The sequence below is a fragment of the Microtus oregoni genome, unplaced genomic scaffold, assembly GCF_018167655.1.
Source record: "Microtus oregoni isolate MIOR12 unplaced genomic scaffold, Mior012 000010F_ref0000083, whole genome shotgun sequence".
NCBI classification, from domain to species: domain Eukaryota; kingdom Metazoa; phylum Chordata; class Mammalia; order Rodentia; family Cricetidae; genus Microtus; species Microtus oregoni.
Genome location: NW_024543069.1, coordinates 6,175,048 through 6,195,245, shown reverse-complemented (window position 1 = coordinate 6,195,245; position 20,198 = coordinate 6,175,048). Strand labels below are relative to the sequence as shown.

The 20,198-nt window shown below is 44.9% G+C and overlaps 1 protein-coding gene across 5 annotated transcripts in view; it reads right to left on the bottom strand.

Annotated features, from left to right (window-relative positions):
- Rapgef2 (Rap guanine nucleotide exchange factor 2) overlaps positions 1–20,198 on the bottom strand; it is a 199,711-nt gene that overhangs the window by 129,817 nt on the left and 49,696 nt on the right. For 4 of the 5 annotated variants that reach the window (XR_005974913.1, XM_041658934.1, XM_041658936.1 and 1 more), the window contains exons 2-3: positions 7,872–7,942; positions 4,244–4,300 (exon numbers count right to left, since the gene is read on the bottom strand). Coding sequence is in view for 4 of the 5 variants with exons in the window: in XM_041658934.1 (XP_041514868.1) it covers positions 4,244–4,300; positions 7,872–7,942 (128 nt within the window). In the remaining variant the exon portion in view is untranslated. Of the gene's footprint in view, positions 1–4,243; positions 4,301–7,871; positions 7,943–8,981; positions 8,997–20,198 lie in introns of those variants that run through there. The other variant, XM_041658937.1, reaches the window with a different exon arrangement.

Below are 20,198 nucleotides of genomic sequence, written 5' to 3'. Positions count from 1 at the left end.
ATTTTTACTTTCCACCTTCAGAAAAGCAATGTTTAATCATAAAATAATACAGCTCATTATACAAAAACAGATGTAAATGTCAATGCCCATGATATGAAAACAAATAACATTTAAAAGGCAGAAGGTAATTCCTGTTTCCCCAAAGTCCTAACCTACAAGGAAACTACTTCACTTTTAAAAGCTGGTGTAGAAGTTGGGAGTGGCACACCTGTGTTTCCAGCACTCAAGAGGTTGAGGCAGAGGGATCACTGCAGTTTTGAGATCAACCTGGAGTTCTAGTACAACTCAAGCTGCAGAATGACACCTTGTCTCCAAAGTAAATAAATAAATCAATCTGACCAACTGAAGGAGCAGAAGCACCGTTTGACAGGTTCGAAAACAACAAAGTCAGTGACATCCAAGAGAACTGGAAAACTGAGAGCAGCACTAAGATTTTCAGCCTTATGCTGAAAATGCAGGGGACAAAGGGAACATCAAGTAACAATTCGCTTAAGCAGCAGCGTGAACACACACAAGAAGGAACTGGCAAAGCCAAACATTCCATGGCAGCTCTTGATGCTGCCGTTCTTAAGTTAACAGAACTCACCTGAAAATGAAAAGGAGCATTGCATTAGGAGTTATGGGGTTATTCAATGAACATTCTTTTCAAGAAAGATGATATGAACTGCATATGCATTACAATAAATCAAATCAATGACTCAGTTACAGTCAGCACAGACGGATACATCCAAGGGCTCGAGGAACAATCAAATTTAGACAAGCAGTCAAACCTGAATGACTTGGAAGCTGCTAAGAGTCATGATTTACACACTATAATTGTAAGAGAGGAACTTGCCTCTCTGAAAGGTCAAGGAGAACCTACATACACCCGGAGAGCTCTAACTCAAAGCCCTATCTGTCTCTGCACACCAGCTTGGAGCATTCCCGGTCCACACAACCAGAATGCACTCAGAGTAAAGCTCATCAATCGAAGAACATTAAAGAATGGTTGGTGCTAACCAGGCAGTTTCATAGAAAACTAGAAACAAAAATACCTTCAATAAACATGCTGGCTTGCAGAAGAACAGCCTCATCTACTTGAAGGCTAAACAATGACTTTTTTTTTTCCAAATAAAACCTCAGTTTTGTCGTTTTGTTTGTATACACATAAACACACGTTAAAATACTTAAAACGTAGAGAGAGATTATTTCAAATAGCAGTTACGTATCTCTGGGTAAGAAATGAAAGGAAAACAAAGTCTTTCTGCAAGAGATGGAAAGAAACACAAAATAAATGGTAGAGAAAGAACTTTATAATTTACAAAGACTATAAGGTAAGATCGGTCAGCCGATCCAGAAAAGAAAAACTTTATTATGCAATTATTGAAGAGGTCAAAGGAGAAACCTGTCCAAGACGGGAGACCCTGAGGCCATGTACAATCTGTAAGAAGAGCAGGGGAGGGAGGTGTCAGAGATGAACCTCTCTTCCTGCTGGGGGCAGGAGAGAGACGGAGGCAGTAGAGACAGAGATAGCAGGTGCTGGAGAAAAGAAGAAAGTGATGCCCCAGGCCACCAAGAGCAGCAGCTTGAGAAGGGTGGCAATGGGAGGTGTCTGCCCTACAACCAGAAAGTCAAGTCAAGCCACCAGGGAAACTGCTAAAAAGCAGAGAACACCCAGCTAGTCTCGCTAAAATGTGCATTTACAGATGTATATTAAAAGCTTTGGCAAAACTGAATAGTCTCAAAGCAGCTGTTTCACAGAGGAACAAATTCCTTCCTGAAATAAAGAGATAAACCCTTCAAGTGCTATGGAAACTCTTCCGGAAACCAAAGCATCCAACCAGATCTGCATGTGGGAAAGGCTCACAGAGCAGCTGGGTATTTAAAGGGTATAGGTAAGCATGTGTGTGTACACTGACTTCCTGATACAGGTTTTTAACACTTTGTCCAGTGAATGCAAATGACGAGGCTCGGCAGCCAGTCAGGAAAAGCCAGAGTACACTGACTAAGAACTCGGTCATAGTGTTGTACTGGGAAACAGCCCAGTCAGAGAATTTCTCAGCAAATTCTCGGTTGATGACCCTCCACTTATGTGATGGTATGTTGATGTTCACTGCTCTCTATTTTGTTTGCCAGAGAGGGCGCCACTCTGTGATCAGCCTAGCTGCCTCCTAGCTCCTCCTCCCCTACCACAGCCCCTGAGCACTAGGGTTAAGGCATCAGAAGGGCACACCTCCTCAAAAGGGGTGTCTCTGCGCTCAGTAGGGGTGCACACATTCTCAGGAGGGATTCAAGAGCCCTCAGGAAGGGTACCCATGCCCTCAGTAGAGGTGCCTGCACCCTGAGTAGCCATGCTGGTCAAAAAACTACGTACATCTATTGTACTCTGAAGAAATGACATTGCTGTTTCCATTCCGTAGATGAGGAAGATGTAGTATAGTGTTAGATCAAAAGAATGCCATATTTACCTGGTGAAATTACTAAAGCTATAACACACAGACATAGTAAGGGAAATGGCTAGTCATCCATTGCTCATAAAAGCAAAGTCTGGCCAGGCAGTAATAGTGCACGCCTTTAATCCCAGAACTCAGGAGGGAGGTCAGCTCTGTGAGGCTGAGGCCAGCCTGGTCTACAGAGCTAGTTCCAGGATAGGAACCAAAGCTTCACAGAGAAACCCTGTCTCAAAAAACCAAGAGTCTGTCCAATCATGTGTCTGAGGGGAAGGACAAACTGACAGAAAGCTAGTGCCGCCCTTCATGGAACCACTTCAATAGCGTTCACAGGGGTTCCCACCTGGGCGTCTGCACACCTGCCCCATGTGTTCAAAAAGGAGTCAAGGGCTGCAGTTCCTCCCGCCTCAGTTTCTCCAGAACTCCACTAAAAGCATCTTCTTTCTGGGGTCAGTTCTCGCTGTCGATCATTCCTTGGCTAACTACTACACATACTTTGCCATGGGAACATCTACAACAGCTGGAAGAACAGCAATCAGCTTCACGTGCAACAGCCTAAGAATTCCGCCGACTCCCACCCGCCAGCTTCTCCAAACCCTAACCCTGCTGACATGTCAAAGCTCTTCCTCCTTCACAGTCCTGCGGCTGGCTCCTCAGCTATTTCCCTTCACATCTATTCACCCTGACAGAACCTGCTTGCTTGCATACATGTGTATTGCCTTTGCGGGTACAGGAAGGGCTGGGGGCATTTGGTCAAACTTGCTTTCTTGCCTGAAAACCAGCCACCATGCTATATATATTAAATGAGACCTACAGGGGCTGAAGAGGGAGCTCAGGAGCTGGGGGCACCTATTTCATGCGGAAACCTCAGGCTTCACTTTCCAGCATCCAAGTGTCGAGTGAGGCCTTCCAGCAGCACCCCTAAACCCTCTGTCTGTTCCACCTGCATCTCTGACATGCTGTTTATAATGCCCCTCTAAGGTTTCTGTAGATTATGGAACACAACCTGAGACCGAGCTCGTTCAAAGGGCTCCAACATCTCTCAGGATCCCTCTCTTCCTCAACCATCTTTACGCTCCCAAGTATCCCAATTGTGCCATTTTTCCTGTTATTTCATTTCTTCATCCCTCTATAAATGACAAACTCCTTCAGAGAGCAGCTGTCTTTCTTCTCTTTCAGTAAGTACTACCTACCCATAATATGCCTGAAAAACAGGATGGAGTCAGCGCGGCGATCGTCGTAGTAAACATTATCTACTGGTGCATACTGCAAAGCGGCTCACATACTCAGAGTCCCAGCATTGGTTTCCTCTGGATTTATCACATTCGTTAACAGTCAGTTGTTAGTGTTTAAGAGACCACATCTTTAAAGCGGTATTAGTACAATTTTAAGATTAAACTTTACCTAAGACCTCATTTTGCTCATTTTGCTGTTCCTAGACTGAGCTTCATACCTGGGCTACTGGCAGCTCACCTTCTTGGCTGTGGGAAGGTCTGTTTGCTGTTTGTTAAGCCCAGACGATTGTGAGCTACTTCGTATTTCACAACAAGAACAGAGAAAACCTGACAACCCAAAGTCACATCTCTACCATAGGAAAATACCATAGGTAAAAATACAGACGTGAATTGGCCATTTTAAAATTGCAAACAGTTCAAACGTCTCAAACTTCTAAACCATGGGAAGTAAGTTAACCTCCCCAAGACCCGTCCTCCCGAAAGACCAGGTTAACTGAGCCAGCTGCTCCCAGCGCACAGTGATAGCTGAAGGAGCTGGCCACTGCATCATACAACATACAACCAGAAAGGAATACCTACTAGTATAAAACCTCGTTGGCTTCATGTCTTTCGTATCTCACGGTTTCACACATTAGCCTGTAAAAGAGAACGACAGGAAGTTCAACATTCGCCATTAGAAGAACACAGCTAAGACACCTGAATGAGTCATGGGGTGAAACGTCAAGTTCATGACTTCATATGCTCACGGGCTTATCTAAGTTATTTATCTTCAACTGGATGTTGATGGCGTCAGAGTTACAACTCGATAAAAACGAATTAAAATCTGCCCCACCTGTGTGCTAGAACACAGAGCATCTAAGAGAAGCCCCAGCTTTACCACATGGACTTTACGGAGAGGTTGCTCCACACTTTCTAAGTGGCAAAGTATGTTCCCCGGGGTAAACACACTCAAGGAGGAGCAGGAACCCAAAAGTCAGAAAGGAAACCCTATGAATTTAAGAGGCGGTAACACCGTGCAGAGCTCAGCACTAACGGTCACTGAGCAGGACAGAATCTCAAGCCAATGTAGGCTTTTACTGACTCAGTATTTTATGAGGAATGAGCAAATGGAGACTTAAGAACTGAAGGGTTTGTTATTTCAGCTGATACAGCCCTAATGGGAAAAAATGTGAAAATATGAATAATGTTTAAATATTCAAAATTATCTCAAAAGCAGCATCATCGAGAAACATCTCATTATATGAATACCAATCAATTTTTCCAAAATACACGGGGATGTATTTTGTGACGGTTTCTTCTCATGAAAAGCTGCTGCAGCATGTCACCCTAACAGCACCCTCATTGTGGACAAGTGCTCTTCCCCGACCAGGGAACACTGAGCTTCTGTTTGCTGACCCAATAAAAACTCCTGGGTGCTCACTCACCTTGTTCTTCCTTCCACCCCCCATGTAGGGATTCAGCTTGACAAGTTTACAGCCATCTTGAATCGAAATGGCCATGACTGCCTCTAAGTAACCCTGGCTGCTCTGCTTCGCCGGATGCAGTATCTCAACGTACTTCAAACATTCAAAACCACTTGGGTGGGATGTGGAATTGCTCAACACTGACCCAGATGCCATTAGAGTCAGCTAAGTGACAGAGAGCTGGGTGTTAGCTTAAGGAAAATCAAGTCCAATCTAACCGGAATGAAGTCACTTTTGTCCCGAATGCTCTTTGAATCCCTTACTTCTGACCTAATTCTCCCAGGCCCATGAGGCTTGCTGCCACCAGGACTACAGTTCTATCATGGACGTTATTCTTCCTTGGAACTAGATCTCCTGAAGCCACTTAATTCAGAAGCAGAATCAATGCTTTTAATAGACTGGGTTATGATTTTTTCTTCTTTTTATCTTCTCTGTACGTGTTCAACTTTTAACATCTGTACTACAAAGACTATCTGCTTCACCAAAGGATCGTCACAGATTTCCTTGAAACGGGTTTTTCCACGTTGTTCTCACAATGCGATTGGATTCCTCCCACGAAGTAGCGGGGGAAAAAATTAATGTTTACAGCACTGCCCATAAATAAAGCTGTTGTATGCAATAGGATAGAGTTCTTCCAAATTTCATTTGCAAGCTTCTAACAAACACCAAATGGGCAAGAAGGAAACAACTTGGTCATCGCCACGGCTGCATTTCACGGATGCGGAAGCAGAGGCTAAAGGGAAGAGATTAAGCAAAAGCGCAATGATCTCCCTGAGAACCAGTGTAACGACTATGATCTGTTTGTTTCCAAAATAATAATCGGTAAGCTATAATGCTGAGGAAGAGAATGTATTTCAACTGTATGTTTGTTTCCAACACTAAACGTGGCTGGGCATATATCTCCGGGGTAGAGTTTGCCTATTCCACACAGGCCCAGAGTTTGAGTCCGAGCACAGCAAAGAGGAGGGGGATGAACAGTACTAAATATCTTCAAGTGGTGATTCTGTTCTCAAGAGTTTCTGGGTTCAGAGCTCTCGCTGCCACTTCCTCTCGACAAATATTCTACTCTAGTCTATATGGATTGAACGTCAGAAAAACTGAAGTTGTACTGGGGAAAAAATCTGAAAACTTGCAGGGCCAGGGTGCAAAGTGTTGGCTCTGACAGCAACACAGAGCCACCTGCTGAAAGGTCAGGTCACTTCCCGTGTCACGGGGGTCAGCGCAAGTGGTGCTGCACAAATAAAATCAAATCTCCCTCGGAGCCTTTTATCGGGTACACTTGGAAAGTTGGGTGAAGTACAAGTGTCAGTCGGCTCTTCCTTGATAATCACGAGAAGAAGAAAAAAAAAAAACAAAAAACCCTTAACAAAATGTAAAGAAAAATAACCTACCTAGAGGAAATGTGTGTTTCCCCAGATGGGAGTATTATAAAAGCGGTTTACTCCAGTCAGCCAGTGGTTTACACGAGCCTCACTTCTGCTGTGTAATGCAGCTATGATCCTGCTCTAAAGATAAACTCAGTCTAGGCTGTTGGCTGTGAATGAGACGGCTCAGCACATGCAGAAACAGCTGGACATGTGAAGGGTTCGTCCCTACAATGCTGCCAACAGTCTACACGAAGCTTAGAATACTTCCTAAGGATGGACTCAGACAGACTCTTGAATTAATCAGGCATTTCCACCTGAACATCACCCCGGAAAGGGCAAGAAGCAGGTAATTCTAAAGCTGGCTGTCGGGTCTGCGGACAGGTTTGTGGTCTCTTTTGCGTTCTGAATTTTTTCCTTAGGAAGACTGGCATCACAAAATGACAAATAAAAGTCATGCAATTTAAAAACTGCTATGGCTCGTTACAATTTCAGTCATCTCCAAAATCCCCAGCTCTGCCCTTCCTAATAAAAACTGTCTGGGTTTTTACACACTTAGTCTACAATTGAGTTTAATTTAAATGATTTTCATTAAAAAATTAATTTGAGAAACACTCAACCCTCTTGATACTTCTTTTCAATTAACAGACAAATATGAAACTGACATGCTCACAAATTAATTAGTGCTTAAAGGGTATTCCTTTCATAATTAAAAATGGTTGGCATCACAACTAGACAGAATAGAATGAAGTAAGACCTCATTATATTTTGGCATCAATCTTCTCAGGGTCCTTTATTTCCTACTGCAGTGAAGACCAAGTCACTTCTGTTTTATGAAATTTACGTAACTACAAATGAAGCGAGCACACTGCACAGCAGAAGCAGGAAGATATTTGTAAGAGCACACTGCGCTGGAACCAGTGTAATAAACACTGTACCGGCCACAGGGGGGCCAGCGACATACTTAACGTAGTATGCATATCCCTACAGAGACCTCGACATGCCAGAGCAATGTGCCTAGTCGCCAGCTGAATATCTTAAAATACATCTGAGTGATGAGCTGTCCACAGCCATAGACGTGTATCTAAACGAAGAGGAATTGCAAACAACACCCCCTTAAGTGTTTGTACCAACTGAAGCTTATCACTGCTGGGAAGTGGAGGCAGACGCTGGGTGGAAGTACAATATATTACTATACAGAAATATTAAAATGTATACGGATACAACTGAATTCAACCTTGCAGAACGTATCACAGCAAGTGCAGGGGTTACACCAAGCAGAATATCCATGTGTTAAACATTCTTTAAGCTCAACTCCTATTAACAGAAGGACACAGAAATGCACTTTATCACTATGAAATTATTAAAATCGATACACACCTTAGCTGGTGCTCCCTCAGGTTTGATAAGGCTTCCATCCCGTGTAAATAGGAATACACTATTTCCAGGTCCTGTTCCAAAGAAAAAAATAGAATTGTTAGGCTTGAGAGGGAAGAAAGTTTTTCTAAAATAACATGTTATAAATTAAACTGTCCTTTTTAAAAATTTGTTTCTTCTTGGATATTAAAAATTAACATTTTCAAAGGAAATCTAGCATGTGCAAAGGCTTTTCTTTATGACTGCCTTCAGAACACGCACAAGAGCTTTCGAATAATACAATAAAATCACTTAAACTCATCACCTCAGAAAAGCAAACTCTTCACCAGCAGTTCTTTGCTACATAGTTTCTGCTACTTACATCAAAATAGCAAACAAAGTATTTTCTCTCAAGTGATGGATAATTACCAGTAGGATGATTAGTCAAATTATTTTCTCAATATTAATGCATGTTATTTTATAATCACTTAATAATCAAGTATACATTTAACTTTCCATACTTAAAAAAAAGTGTCTTATGTTTAGTTTTAAAGTTCTTTCTTTTTCTCTAGGTCACAATAAAAAAAGATTCAAAGTCATTCATAAAAGTTCAAAATAGGCCAGGCGGTGGTGGCACATGCCATTAATTCCAGTACTCAGGAGGCAGAGGCAGGCGGGTCTCTGTAAGTTCAAGGCCAGCCTGGTCTACAAGAGCTAGTTCCAGGACAGGCTCCAAAACTACACAGAGAAACCTGCCTTGGAAAAAAAAAAGTTGAAGATAGGTAAAGATGCACAGTCCTGTTCCTAGCCATAGATGAAGAACCAGAAGGGACCAGCATTGCAGGGCTCCAGCGAACACCGAAGATACAGAGGGGATGGGAAGAAGGATGAATGAGAATTTCTCCTCTAAATCTGTCCAAACGTAGTGTGAAGGGATTGCAAGGCGTTTGTAAATTAACAAGGGACAACCCCTCAGTCCCGCTGCTGACCCTTCTCAGGTGAACAAGACACCGACCGACAGGTATGTAGTGCAAACACCATCGCTCATTTTCCCACCGAGTCACCTAGGAAACCCTGACAATGTGCCTGATGACCTGTACCGCTCTGTCAAGGAAAGCACGCAAAACTACCCACCTGCGTGATCAAGCAGGAAGTTCACACTCAGTGCCCAAAAACGTGTAAGAAAGAAACAAGACTTTTAGATCACGTCCAGGAAAGACAAGCCTGGAAGACACATAACAGGAGCAAGAACTGGGATCTCAGACAGAATCAAAGACGGCAACTGGAGAGCACTGGCAGAGCACAGGCCTGCTAGCAAAAGCACTCCCTCACCTAACCGCTGTGAAACCATATAAAAAGTCAGGTCAGGGGCCAAACGCCACTGTGTTAATCAGTTTCATGACCACAGCTGTTGCGGGGTCATAGGTACTGTGTATGTTCGCGTAATATACATGGACTTTAAAAGTTTGAGTGCCCGTGTGTGAGACATATGTATAGAGTACCTATGAATAATTACCACCAGTATTTATCTGAGGCAATATGCATAACGTATAAATAGAGCGCCACGGGATATAGTCCCGTGACGTGCTGACAGTTGTCACTGAGGCTGTGATACAAAACAGGACGGAAGTGATGGGCCGAAGGCCGAAGGCTTTATACTACTCACGACTGGCATTAGTTCTTAAAGCAGAATTTCCTTCTAAGCGTACAGAACTGCACAAATTAAATACCACATATAAACTGGGCGGTGGTGGCGCACGCCTTTAACCCCAGCACTTGGGAGGCAGAGGCAGGCGGATCTCTGTGAGTTCAAGGCCAGCCTGGTCTACAAGAGCTAGTTCCAGGACAGGCTCCAAAACCACAGAGAAACCCTGTCTCGAAAAACTAACTAAATAAATAAATACCACATATAATCATGATGTTTGAGGGGGCTAGTTCTAAATGAACACCACTCAAGCAATACATGACCATAAAATCCTGTATAACTGTTTCATGTACTTCTGGGTTTTTTTTTTTTTGTTTTCAGATGTCTGTGTTGTATTTTATGTGCAGGGGTGTTCTGCCTGCATGTATTTGTGCAGACTACAATCAGGCAGTGTCCAGAGTTGCCGGAGGTGGGGGGCGATAAGTTATGAACGGTTTGGGACACCTCGTGGGTGTTCAGAATGGAACCCAGGGCCTGTGCGAGGACAACCAAGTGCTCTTACCTCACCAGCCGTCTCGTGTATTTTACGGATCACAAACCTTGAATCAATTCAACCCGCACATCTGGTTTCTTCTATTACTCTTAGAGCAGCTGCCCCAAAAGAAATGTGTTTAAAGGGTCTGTGCTCAAGGAGCTTATAAGAAGATGGCAGAGCCATTCTGCATTCCTCTACATAGAAAGTGATGCTGTCAAGCTTTAACTAGATTCTCTAACAAGTAGTTTCTCTATGAACCTGAAGTTCCTAACTGTGTGGAAGAAAATTAGTGCCTCCCTAGCTGCCAACTAGCAAGCAATGTGTCCCGGAACCCTAAACACACAACTTGATGCATATCAGGAAACCGTAGCTCTGTTGCCCAACAGAAAACAAGAAAAACATGGTTACAGGTGAGCTAGAGAACACAAATCAGAGGAAGGAGCAATCCGGGTTTGAGTTTCTCAAATGCTACATCTACCAATTAAGGACTGCAACTGAGATAACTGAGGGGCAGGAACTGTCCGTGATCCCCCTGCACCGCCACAGTCCAAGACAACCTCTAAAATGGTCTGAGGCTTCCAGGAGGACGAAAGAAAACTCAAACTGCCCTAGAAAGAGAGCTGTTGGGTGGAAGGCCTACCCATCGGCCACCCTAACTGCTTCTCACCGAGTTCTCACCGTTTCCTTCCTCTTAGCTGACAGCCTTTGCTAAAATCCAGTAGATACTGGTTGACCAAGGTTTCATCTCCAGAACTAGCCAGGAAGAAAAGGGAAAGAAGCAGGTAGAATAGATGAGGGACTGAGCACCCCAGTTCCTCACAGCAGCTGGAGCCTGCAGCCCGCAACAGTAGGAGTCTAAAGACTGTAACAGTAGGAGCCTGCAGCCAGCAGGTGGAGCCTGCAGCCAGCAACAGGAGGATGCAATCAGCAGTGGAACCTATATCAGCAGCTGGAGCATGCCTGCAGCATTCCACAGTAAGACTTTATCCAAGCCACAGTAGAGAATGGATGGATTTCTGGAAAGTATACTTTTGGGTTACAATGTTCATTTTCTCTACTTAGAGTCAGCGGGTGAAGTTCTAAGAGTCAGCGGGTGAAGTCCTACTTCAACAAACTTTTTCTGTAGAAAACAAAATGCAGAGGCACTAAATCCCCATTTGCCATTTTCTCAGGAAACTGACGCCACCTGAGACACTGCTACCCTCCCGGACTATATTCCTAAGACAAAATCCACAAGACCCTCACTAAAGACCCTTTTAGAGGAGTAAGCTATTTTCCCCAAAATGCTCTGGCCTCTGAGCATAAACAGGAACATGTTGCAGTAACCAGGAAGCAAACCTTTTTTTTTTTTTTTTAGAACAATAAGCCTTTCCTTCGACCCTATGAAGGACATCCGTTTTACAAAAATAGACACCATTTCAAAGGAGATTAAAGTCCTAAAACCACTGCAACAAAGCAGACAATGAGACCGACAGGGCAGGACAAACAACAGTCCCTTTTTTAAGGACAAAGGGCATCCTTAAAAGCTTTGGTTCAATGCCTGCAAGCACAGGGTATCCCCACAGGAACAGAGGCAAGAGTCTCCACGCCCAGGGGTGTGCACTCACTGCTCCAGAGACTCATCTTAACACAACAGGCCAGCACAGCAAACATCCAATTCACTTAAAGCTGGTTTCCAATGTCTTCTGCACACTAGCATCAAGACTGCAGCAACAGCAGACAGCACAGTGTAATATGACCTTGGGAGCACTAAGGAAGAGGAACTCCTCCACCTCCTGCTCCACCAGGGACTGGTGCGCATTCTTAACTCCCTGGGCTACAAAGAAAAATAATGATGATTAAAATGAAGAGAATTATTTTACCTACATTACTAAGAAGAAATGTTTTTCCTTTAAAGGGGTTTAGCTTTAATATATTTAGTAATATATTAACGTATTTATTGTGTGCTTTAACATACTTAGTAGTAGTAAGTTGGCTCCTCTGAGGACCAACTCAAGGGAACGAAGGCCAAGATTGGGTAACACTTAGCAAACCTGTGCCAGTCTAGACCTAGGTGATGAATGTCTACCAACCTGGGCATAGGGAGAAAGAAAGGGGAGCATCCACTTGTTGAGGCAGTGGTCACAGGCCAGAAATTACACTGATGGCAACATAGGCTCCCTTGGGTATCTTTCAGACAAAACTATAATTATCCTTCTGCGCAAATGCTCACAAGCAGCGACTTAGGGAGCTATGTCTCCAGCATCGTTCATCAGGAGCATAAGAGCTACATTGTCAAGGCCCAGGCTCACATCAGTAATCAAATGAGAAAAGAAGGAACGAAGCAGCGCAAATGCCTCTGTCTCCCAAGATGACAGCTCAGTTTCCAAGTTTTCTTTACAAGATAGCTCTATTTCCACACTACAATTTACGCAACAGTTCAGCTAAGAATGAAGAAACAGAAAGTCAGGTGGTGGTGGTGGTGAGCGGAAGGCAGAGTCGGGAGGATCTCTGAGTTCGAGGCCAGCCTGGTCTACAAAGAGAGTTCCAGGACAGGCTCCAAAGCTACACAGAGAAATACTTTCTCAAAAAAAAAAAAAAGGGAAAATGGAGGGAGAAAGGGAGGGGGAGGAGGGAAAGGAATATGAATCTTTGGGGTCGAACCAAGTCCTCCTTCCCCTTCCCCAGGAGTTTGTAACCCTGGAATGTGACAGAGATCACATCTGTGGAGCAAAGTAATAAACACACAGGACAGCCTGTGTGGCCACAACTACACATAATTCCCTCGCAATGCAGGGCACATACAGTGTGTGCCTCAACAAAAGAGCACGGTTCCTGAGTTTATCACCTAAGAGATCAGGGTGAAGACACTCCCGACAGAAAATCCCAAGTACTTGTTAAAGAAGCATGTCCATCAGAACTTTTACAATATACTCTTTTCTTCGGCAACTATCTCTAGGCCTCAAAAAGACAAATGAAATATTTACAAAATTTACAAAGGGTCCCTAGAGTTTTCTGCTTTTTATTTTGTTTTGCTGTTTTGGTTGGAGACAGGATCTCACTATGTAGCTCTGGCTGTCCTGGAACTCACTCTTTGAACCAGGCTGGCCTTGAACTCACAGAGATCCACCTGCTTCTGCCTCCTAAGTGCTGGGATTAAGGTGTGTGCCATTACACCTGGCTTAGAGTTTTCTGATTTGTTTTGTTTTGTTTTGAATTCAGGCTGCTATCGTTGTATTTTGGTTCAGAACTAAACTCAGAGCCCCATATGCAATCAGCATGAATTCTACCACTGAGGTAAATTCCCTAACCCTAATGTAGTTTTTTATCCTCAGGCTTAAAGTGAAATGTGACCAGCACACAGTTTACTATATTCGTAACTTCTCCGAATGACGAGGTCTGAAAGAGGAGGAGAAGGAAATTCTTGATTTTTCAAAACAGCCACCTAAGCCGGGCGATGGTGGCGCACGCCTTTAATCCCAGCACTCGGGAGGCAGAGGCAGGCGGATCTCTGTGAGTTCGAGACCAGCCTGGTCTACAGAGCTAGTTCCAGGACAGGCTCCAAAGCCACAGAGAAACCCTGTCTTGAAAAACCAAAAAAAAAAAAAAAAAAAAAAAAAAACAGCCACCTAATTTCTCTTGCAATGTGGAGCAGCTAGGAACATATTTCAGGCTGGCAGAGCTAAAGAGCACACAGCAAGGCTGCCTCTCTGGCAGCTCAAGAGTGTCGTACAACACCAAAGACGGAATTCATTTCTGCTGCTGAGCGTTCGGCTCTGGGACCCACGGTCCCATCCTGGCATCAAAATACAAACTCTCACAGGTCTTTCTTAAATCCTGCAGGAATGCCATTAATTTATACTTGAACCCAGACTTTTACACATACACACACAAGAAAAAAAAAACCCTTTTAAAATATTAACATTTTAATCTTCTAGATATTTAAAATCTACACTGCAGACACTGAAACTGTGCCTGAAGACTCGGTTCCTTTACCGCCATTCCTGGATATTTCCTCATCTGAGGATGACAATGGAAATTCAGGGTGATACACGGTTTCTTCTGAAATTCTCTTCTCTGAACAACGCGGTTTCAAGACACCACTGAGGAAGCTACTGCCCTGCGTGGTTCAATCAGCACAGCAGCCGCGCTCAACACCCTGCCGGCAGTATTTGCCAAAACGTGGCTCACAGAAGCTAGTACAATACTGCATGCATGATGCCTGAGGTTCACAGAGCACTGTGACATGGAAGTCATACAGGAAGAGTCTAGAGCCGTCGCCACAGCTGGGAAGCAACCCTGCTGTCTGGATCCGGGTGAGGGTGCCTACCCCAGGCAGTGTGTCTCCACACCGTCTCCACACAGCAGTCAAGCTCACTTCCAAGCCGGCCCACACAAGATGGATTCCCCCTTCATCTAGAACACCAGCAACCTCTTTCACCCTTTCTATACCGTGACCAGAGATCTTTGGGGAGAACCTAATAAAGTCTAGAAAACACAAGCAGCTTCTCCCCAGTGGAAAGTCCCCACTTACCCACAGACAACAGTCTCCTTCCTGAGCCACGTTTTATGACATTGGACACGGCTACCCTGCCTTTAGCCTGCAGGGGAGCTCAGTGCAGTCACTCTCAAGAGGTTGTATTTTATCTCCATCGGGGAACAGTCACCTTAAACAGACACCCCCTTTCCTTCTTCAACCTTCCCGTAATCTACAGGCTACCAGCTGACCGGTGAGCAAAGGAAATACAAAGAAAGAAGGGGGTGTCATCTCCACAGGGGTGCCATGAGTTCCCTAGCACTCCTGAAAAGAAGACAGAAGAGATGGCCCTTAGGAATCTTCAGAGCATTAGAAAAGGCCCCCCGTAATGGGCTGGGACGATCCTCGAAATGGCCACATGGTGGCAGAATAGGCCAACAGCCCTTACTTGGGATGGCAAAAGTTGGGGCGGGCTGTATCAAGGAGAGGATAATGGCTCCTTTGTCATGCTGCCGGAGGGGGAACACTTCCACTGGGCCTCCTGTGTCTTAATTCCCAGCACCCCTGCTGGGTGATAAGACGGTGAAGTCTATTAACCCGCCTCTCTACCTATGGAGCTGACACAGCCCAGAGCACTGAGAACCAAAGCTCAGGTCACCAGCCTACGAGAACCACCCAGACACTCACGTCCTGATGACAAGAGCACATGCCTAAAATTAAAAGGCAGCAAAGAAACCCACAGCACAGAATCGTCAATGAAATTCCTGAATAGCTATTTTAACTCTACATCATGTGAAAGCAAAATACTGTTTTTTTTCAAGATTGTTAATTAACACATAAAGGAAATCAATCCTCCAGGGTGGCGGTTTCACCCGAAGCCCAGGGAAGCCTGCTAACTGTGCTGCTGGTCACCTGCCCAGGCCCTGCTGTGACTCCTCAGCCTAAGGCTTACCTCAAACCTTTGGGTTTTTATGAGACTCAGGGAGTGAAGATCAATGTTCAATTTTGCAACGAAAAGGGCAATCTTTATATATTTTTTGTCTTTTCTTTTCTTTTTTTTTTTTAATATGGGTTTGAAAGGAGACAGGAGTATCCAGGGCTAGTGAGATGCGCCCCCCCCCCCCCCCCCGGTGAGTAAGGCACTCTCCACAAAGGTCCAGTGCCTGAGTTCATTCCCCAAGACCCCATAGAGACCGGAGAACCCACTCCCCAAAGCTGTCCTGTTATCCCATGTGCCTGAACCTATTCACTCAACAATAATGAAGTGTCTTTAAAGTCACCCTAACGCAACAATTACCTCCTTAACATGGAGAATAGAAACTCAGAATTACAACAAAATTCACCCTTGCCCTGGTCTACTTGAAGCTGGTGTCAGGGACCTGAGAGCAGTCATGTGTCTAGCAAGGAGGGGCAGAGACATGACAGTGCCACTCTCCAAGGCTGAAGAGGATTCGGGAGCTAAGTGATGAGCTGTCCAAGAAGCCACAGGCAGTTATGTTCACTAAATGTGCACTGCTGTGCACATGGGGGACATCACGTGAGCAAGTTGCTTTTACCGATGAAGATTAAAATTTCTCTCCAGAAAAAAAAAAATCAACAATTTATATTTGACCAAAAACTCATCCTCTGGACAAACAAGAAGCGTGTTCAAATCAGTTTACAGGCCGGGCGGTGGTGGTGCATGCCTTTGTTCCCAGCACTCGGGAGGCAGAGGCAGGTGGATCTCTGTGAGTTCGAGGCCAGCCTGGTCTACAGAGCTAGTTCCAGGACAGGAACCAAGGCTACAGAGAAACCCTGTCTCGAAAAACTAAAAAAAAAGAAAAAAAAATCAGTTTACAGTTCCTGCTGGTAAGAATCTCTTCAGCCTTGAACACCACAAACCCACAGCTTCCCAGAAGCCCCAATCTCTCCTTGGTAAAGAAAACAAGTTTCATGAAAGGCACCTTCATTTTAAAGTATTCAAATGTTAATGCCATGAGAATAAATTAACACACTAGTACATCTATCTGCATTCACCTGTGCTCTCTCCATCATTATGGGTGATTGACTAATATTTAAACATCTGAGTAAGTACCAACCACCAAAAAGGTTAGTCCGCTATACACACATGCACACACACACACACACACACACGCGCGCATCACTGTAATAAACTGATTCCAAGACAACCTTAACTTTTGATTTTTAACAATCAACTGAACAGCAGCCTCCATCCAACAGTGAAAATGAGTAGCGGGCTCCATTCAGTCTGCGCAGGCCCTTGGCTACACCTGTAAGACCTCACTGGGCTCAAGTGGACCGCAGGGGGCACACATCCAACCACTGGATTTCCATCTCTCCCCCAAAAATCGTGTGGTCCACCCATCGTCCCTAGGACGCCACCTAACTCCAGAGGCTTACTCAACAGCCCCACAGTGGTGCCATGCAGAGAGGGGTCTTAATGAAGGCAGAGCTGAGCGGGTCATTGAGGACGACTCAGCTCCTCACCGCCTCTCAGCAAATAAAAGTGCGCGCTCTCCGAAGAAAGCAGATTTTAAATATAGAAATCTTCACTGCTGCCATTTTTCTAGGACAAAAGACAAAAATACTTCAACATCTGTTTCTCCCATCTTGAGTGATTTGCAAGGTCTCAAGTACCAATAGTATTATTTATCCCCGAACATTTTATTTCTCAAGTGGACCTCGGAAAGAGGCTGTGGACCACAGAAACATTAGACGCTGCTCAGTCTGGTCTCTTTCAGACTGACCCACGAAAGCGATCAGCAATGAGAGGGTTGGCAGAACCACACATGCAGATCTAGAGAGCAGGTGGGGGCGGATGGGGGGGGGGGGAATCACCACTGGATCTTGGGAAAACGGGAGACCTTTAAAAGAATCATCACTTTTTAAACTAAGAACTCCACTGACATAACAGATAAGCTGGTTTCTGAAGAATCCCTCCTTCACAGGCATGACTTTGTGGCTTGAAGCACAGGTCTAACCCCTACCACCACAGTACTGGAAACGGCTATCCCCCACTCACGAGATCCAGTGTGCCCTTCTCCATAATAGATCTCACGCCATTCACAAATAAACCCCCCTTCCGAATCCTAGCATCCCCCTCCCCCACCTCTGAAGGTGACCATTACCAGGCGTCTCCAGAAGTCAGCAGAGAGCCCTTGGAGCGGTGAGCCCCGTCCTGGGAAGGCATTCACTGCAGAGAGGGTGGCGCAGAGGGAGGAGAAGAGGAGGGAAGATGGCCCTGCTCCACGGGGGCCTAGAATTCTCAAGCAGGGGAAGGTGTGGGCTGCTCTGGAATCAGGGTTCTAAAGTGTGGCCGAGTTTGTTCAGCGGTGGCTGCTGGAACCTCGGGATCCACGCAGGAAGGAGGAAGTGGAAGACGGAAAATCTTTTCCTACTAAAGAACAATTTCAAAGGAGACTAGGGCAGGAGTTCCACGTGTACATCTAGGGGGAAATTTTCACTACAGTGCGGCAAACTGAGAAGACAGGACGACCTGGCAAGATCTTGAGAGGCTAAAATTGTATTCGGGTTTAAAAGCGCACCTTTATCTGGGGCTCATAAACTTCTTTCTGCTGTTGATGTTCCTACAATGATCTCACCTGAGATTATTAGTACCAGGTAGTCCACAGCTTGTCTGATAGCCTTAATGGCGGTTTTTACATTGGTATCCTGATTTCTGAGTGATGTCCAAAAGGTACCAGTCTTGCTTAGTGAAATCCCCAAACTATGATGTCTGTTCCCAGTCAGGCAATCCTACTGATGCAGGAGTAAAAAGGCTGATGTGAGAATATTCACCTCTTACTCTCTACATAACAACTATGGAGAAAGAGCATCCACGGTAGACTCTTGCCTCGAGAGATCTGGAGACTTCCTTTCCTTCTTTAATGTTGAGAACCCTCTAACATGTGGAAACTAGAGGCAGGATTCTGAGCTTGGGAACAGAATATGTGGGGCAATGTTTCAGGCAGGGTAGGTATTCCGACTGAATAAGTCCTGCGAGGGTGCACTCTACCACCCAGCCACTGTATTGTCCTTAACTCTGCTTGTTACTGCCTGTCCTTAAATGTCCCTCAATCTTGCATGAGACTCCGTCTCTTTAGATATAAACTAGCGATAACAGGGCCCGAGTTAAGATTTGCAAAGTCCTTCAAGAACGCCCTGCTTCTAACAGCATGGAGCTTGTTTTTTGCTAATTTCTGGTGTTTCACAGTAAAACACACTCGTGTGGCACTGTGAGACTGAAAAGCGTAGGAGGCAGAGATCTAGCTGGACAGCAAAAGGGGCCTAGAGATGAACCTACACATACACAACCAACTGACTTACTTCAAGCGTATTCAAACCCGGAAGGGGGAGAAAGGAGACCAGCATCTGTAAACGGTGCTGGGGAAAGTAATGTCCACCAGCAGGAAACGGAAAGAGAGGCTCAGAACGGTAACAGGAGACCTGCTTAGCATTTAGCACTTGAGAGACTCTGGATCAATCCCAAGGTGCACCAAAATAAGAGGGGTCGTGAAATTAGACCCTTCTAAAGAAAACAACTCCAAACAAACAAAAGATTCCAAGACCTGAACATGAAACCATGGGTCTCCCCTACAAGCACAGGTCACCAAAACAACAGCAAAAAGAAAAAGAAAAAAGAAAATGAGATAGCATTAGATTAGAACCCAGCCATCAAACACAGGAAGCAGTCCACTGCAGAATCAGCTACATCGTTCACATCAGTGTTAGCATTCCAAATATTTAAGAAACTCAACTCAAAGGGAAAATGGGGGTTGGGGGGAAGGAACCTGAATTTAAGACATTCCTTAAAAGATACACAATTGGCTGATGGGTATTTAACGGAGGTGTCTGGCATCAGCGGTCATCAGAGGAGAGCAAGCAGTCAGGGTGGCTGTCAGCAAAAGGTCAAATGCTAACAAGAGCTGGCGAAGAACAGGGAGGCTCTGTAGAAGGGGGGAGGAAATAAATTAGCACGGCCTACGGAAGGCAGTGTGAAGACCCAGAAACAGAATACGACTACCCAGTACTGTGCACACGAAGAAACTAAAGTTAGCAAGCTGAGGGGACGCTGCACCCCCTGCTCTCTGCCAAGGCAGGAAGCAACCAAAAGCTCTCCTTCACTTTACTTACTTCACTTTACTGATTACCTACCGCAAATTCAGAAGTGGGATCAGAGCCAGCACTTAGCACCAGGTTCTTACAGGAGTAAGGTAGTTTCCGATGTGTGTTTTTATTGCGTTATTTACATGGTTAGGAATCAAAAACTATGATACTGATAAAATAATACTAATACGGTACTAATAAATTTGCACGGCCTTGCACATGAAACACAGCTTGTAAAACCAAAACCAGAGTGCACTGAACATGTGGGGGGAGACCTTTACTTCCAGTGCCCTGTACCTCGAGCACACTTGTCTGCAGGACCAAGAGCAAACGACACTTGAAGGAGAAAAAGGAACCAAAGAACGGGACTGGCTCTCCCTACTCACTGGTCACCCACAATGATGTTCTAATACTGACTATGTCCAGTACTGACCGCATGTGTACTGACTGAGTGTGGTACTAGATGTGTACAGTACTGGGTCCCTGAAACACTGGTCGCCCGAGGTATTGAATGCATGTGAATTAAACGTGTACAGAAAGCACGTGTGGGCTTTTGAACACCGGAGCACATTCTTTTGGATATTTTCATTGGTAGCAATCCTTTTCCAT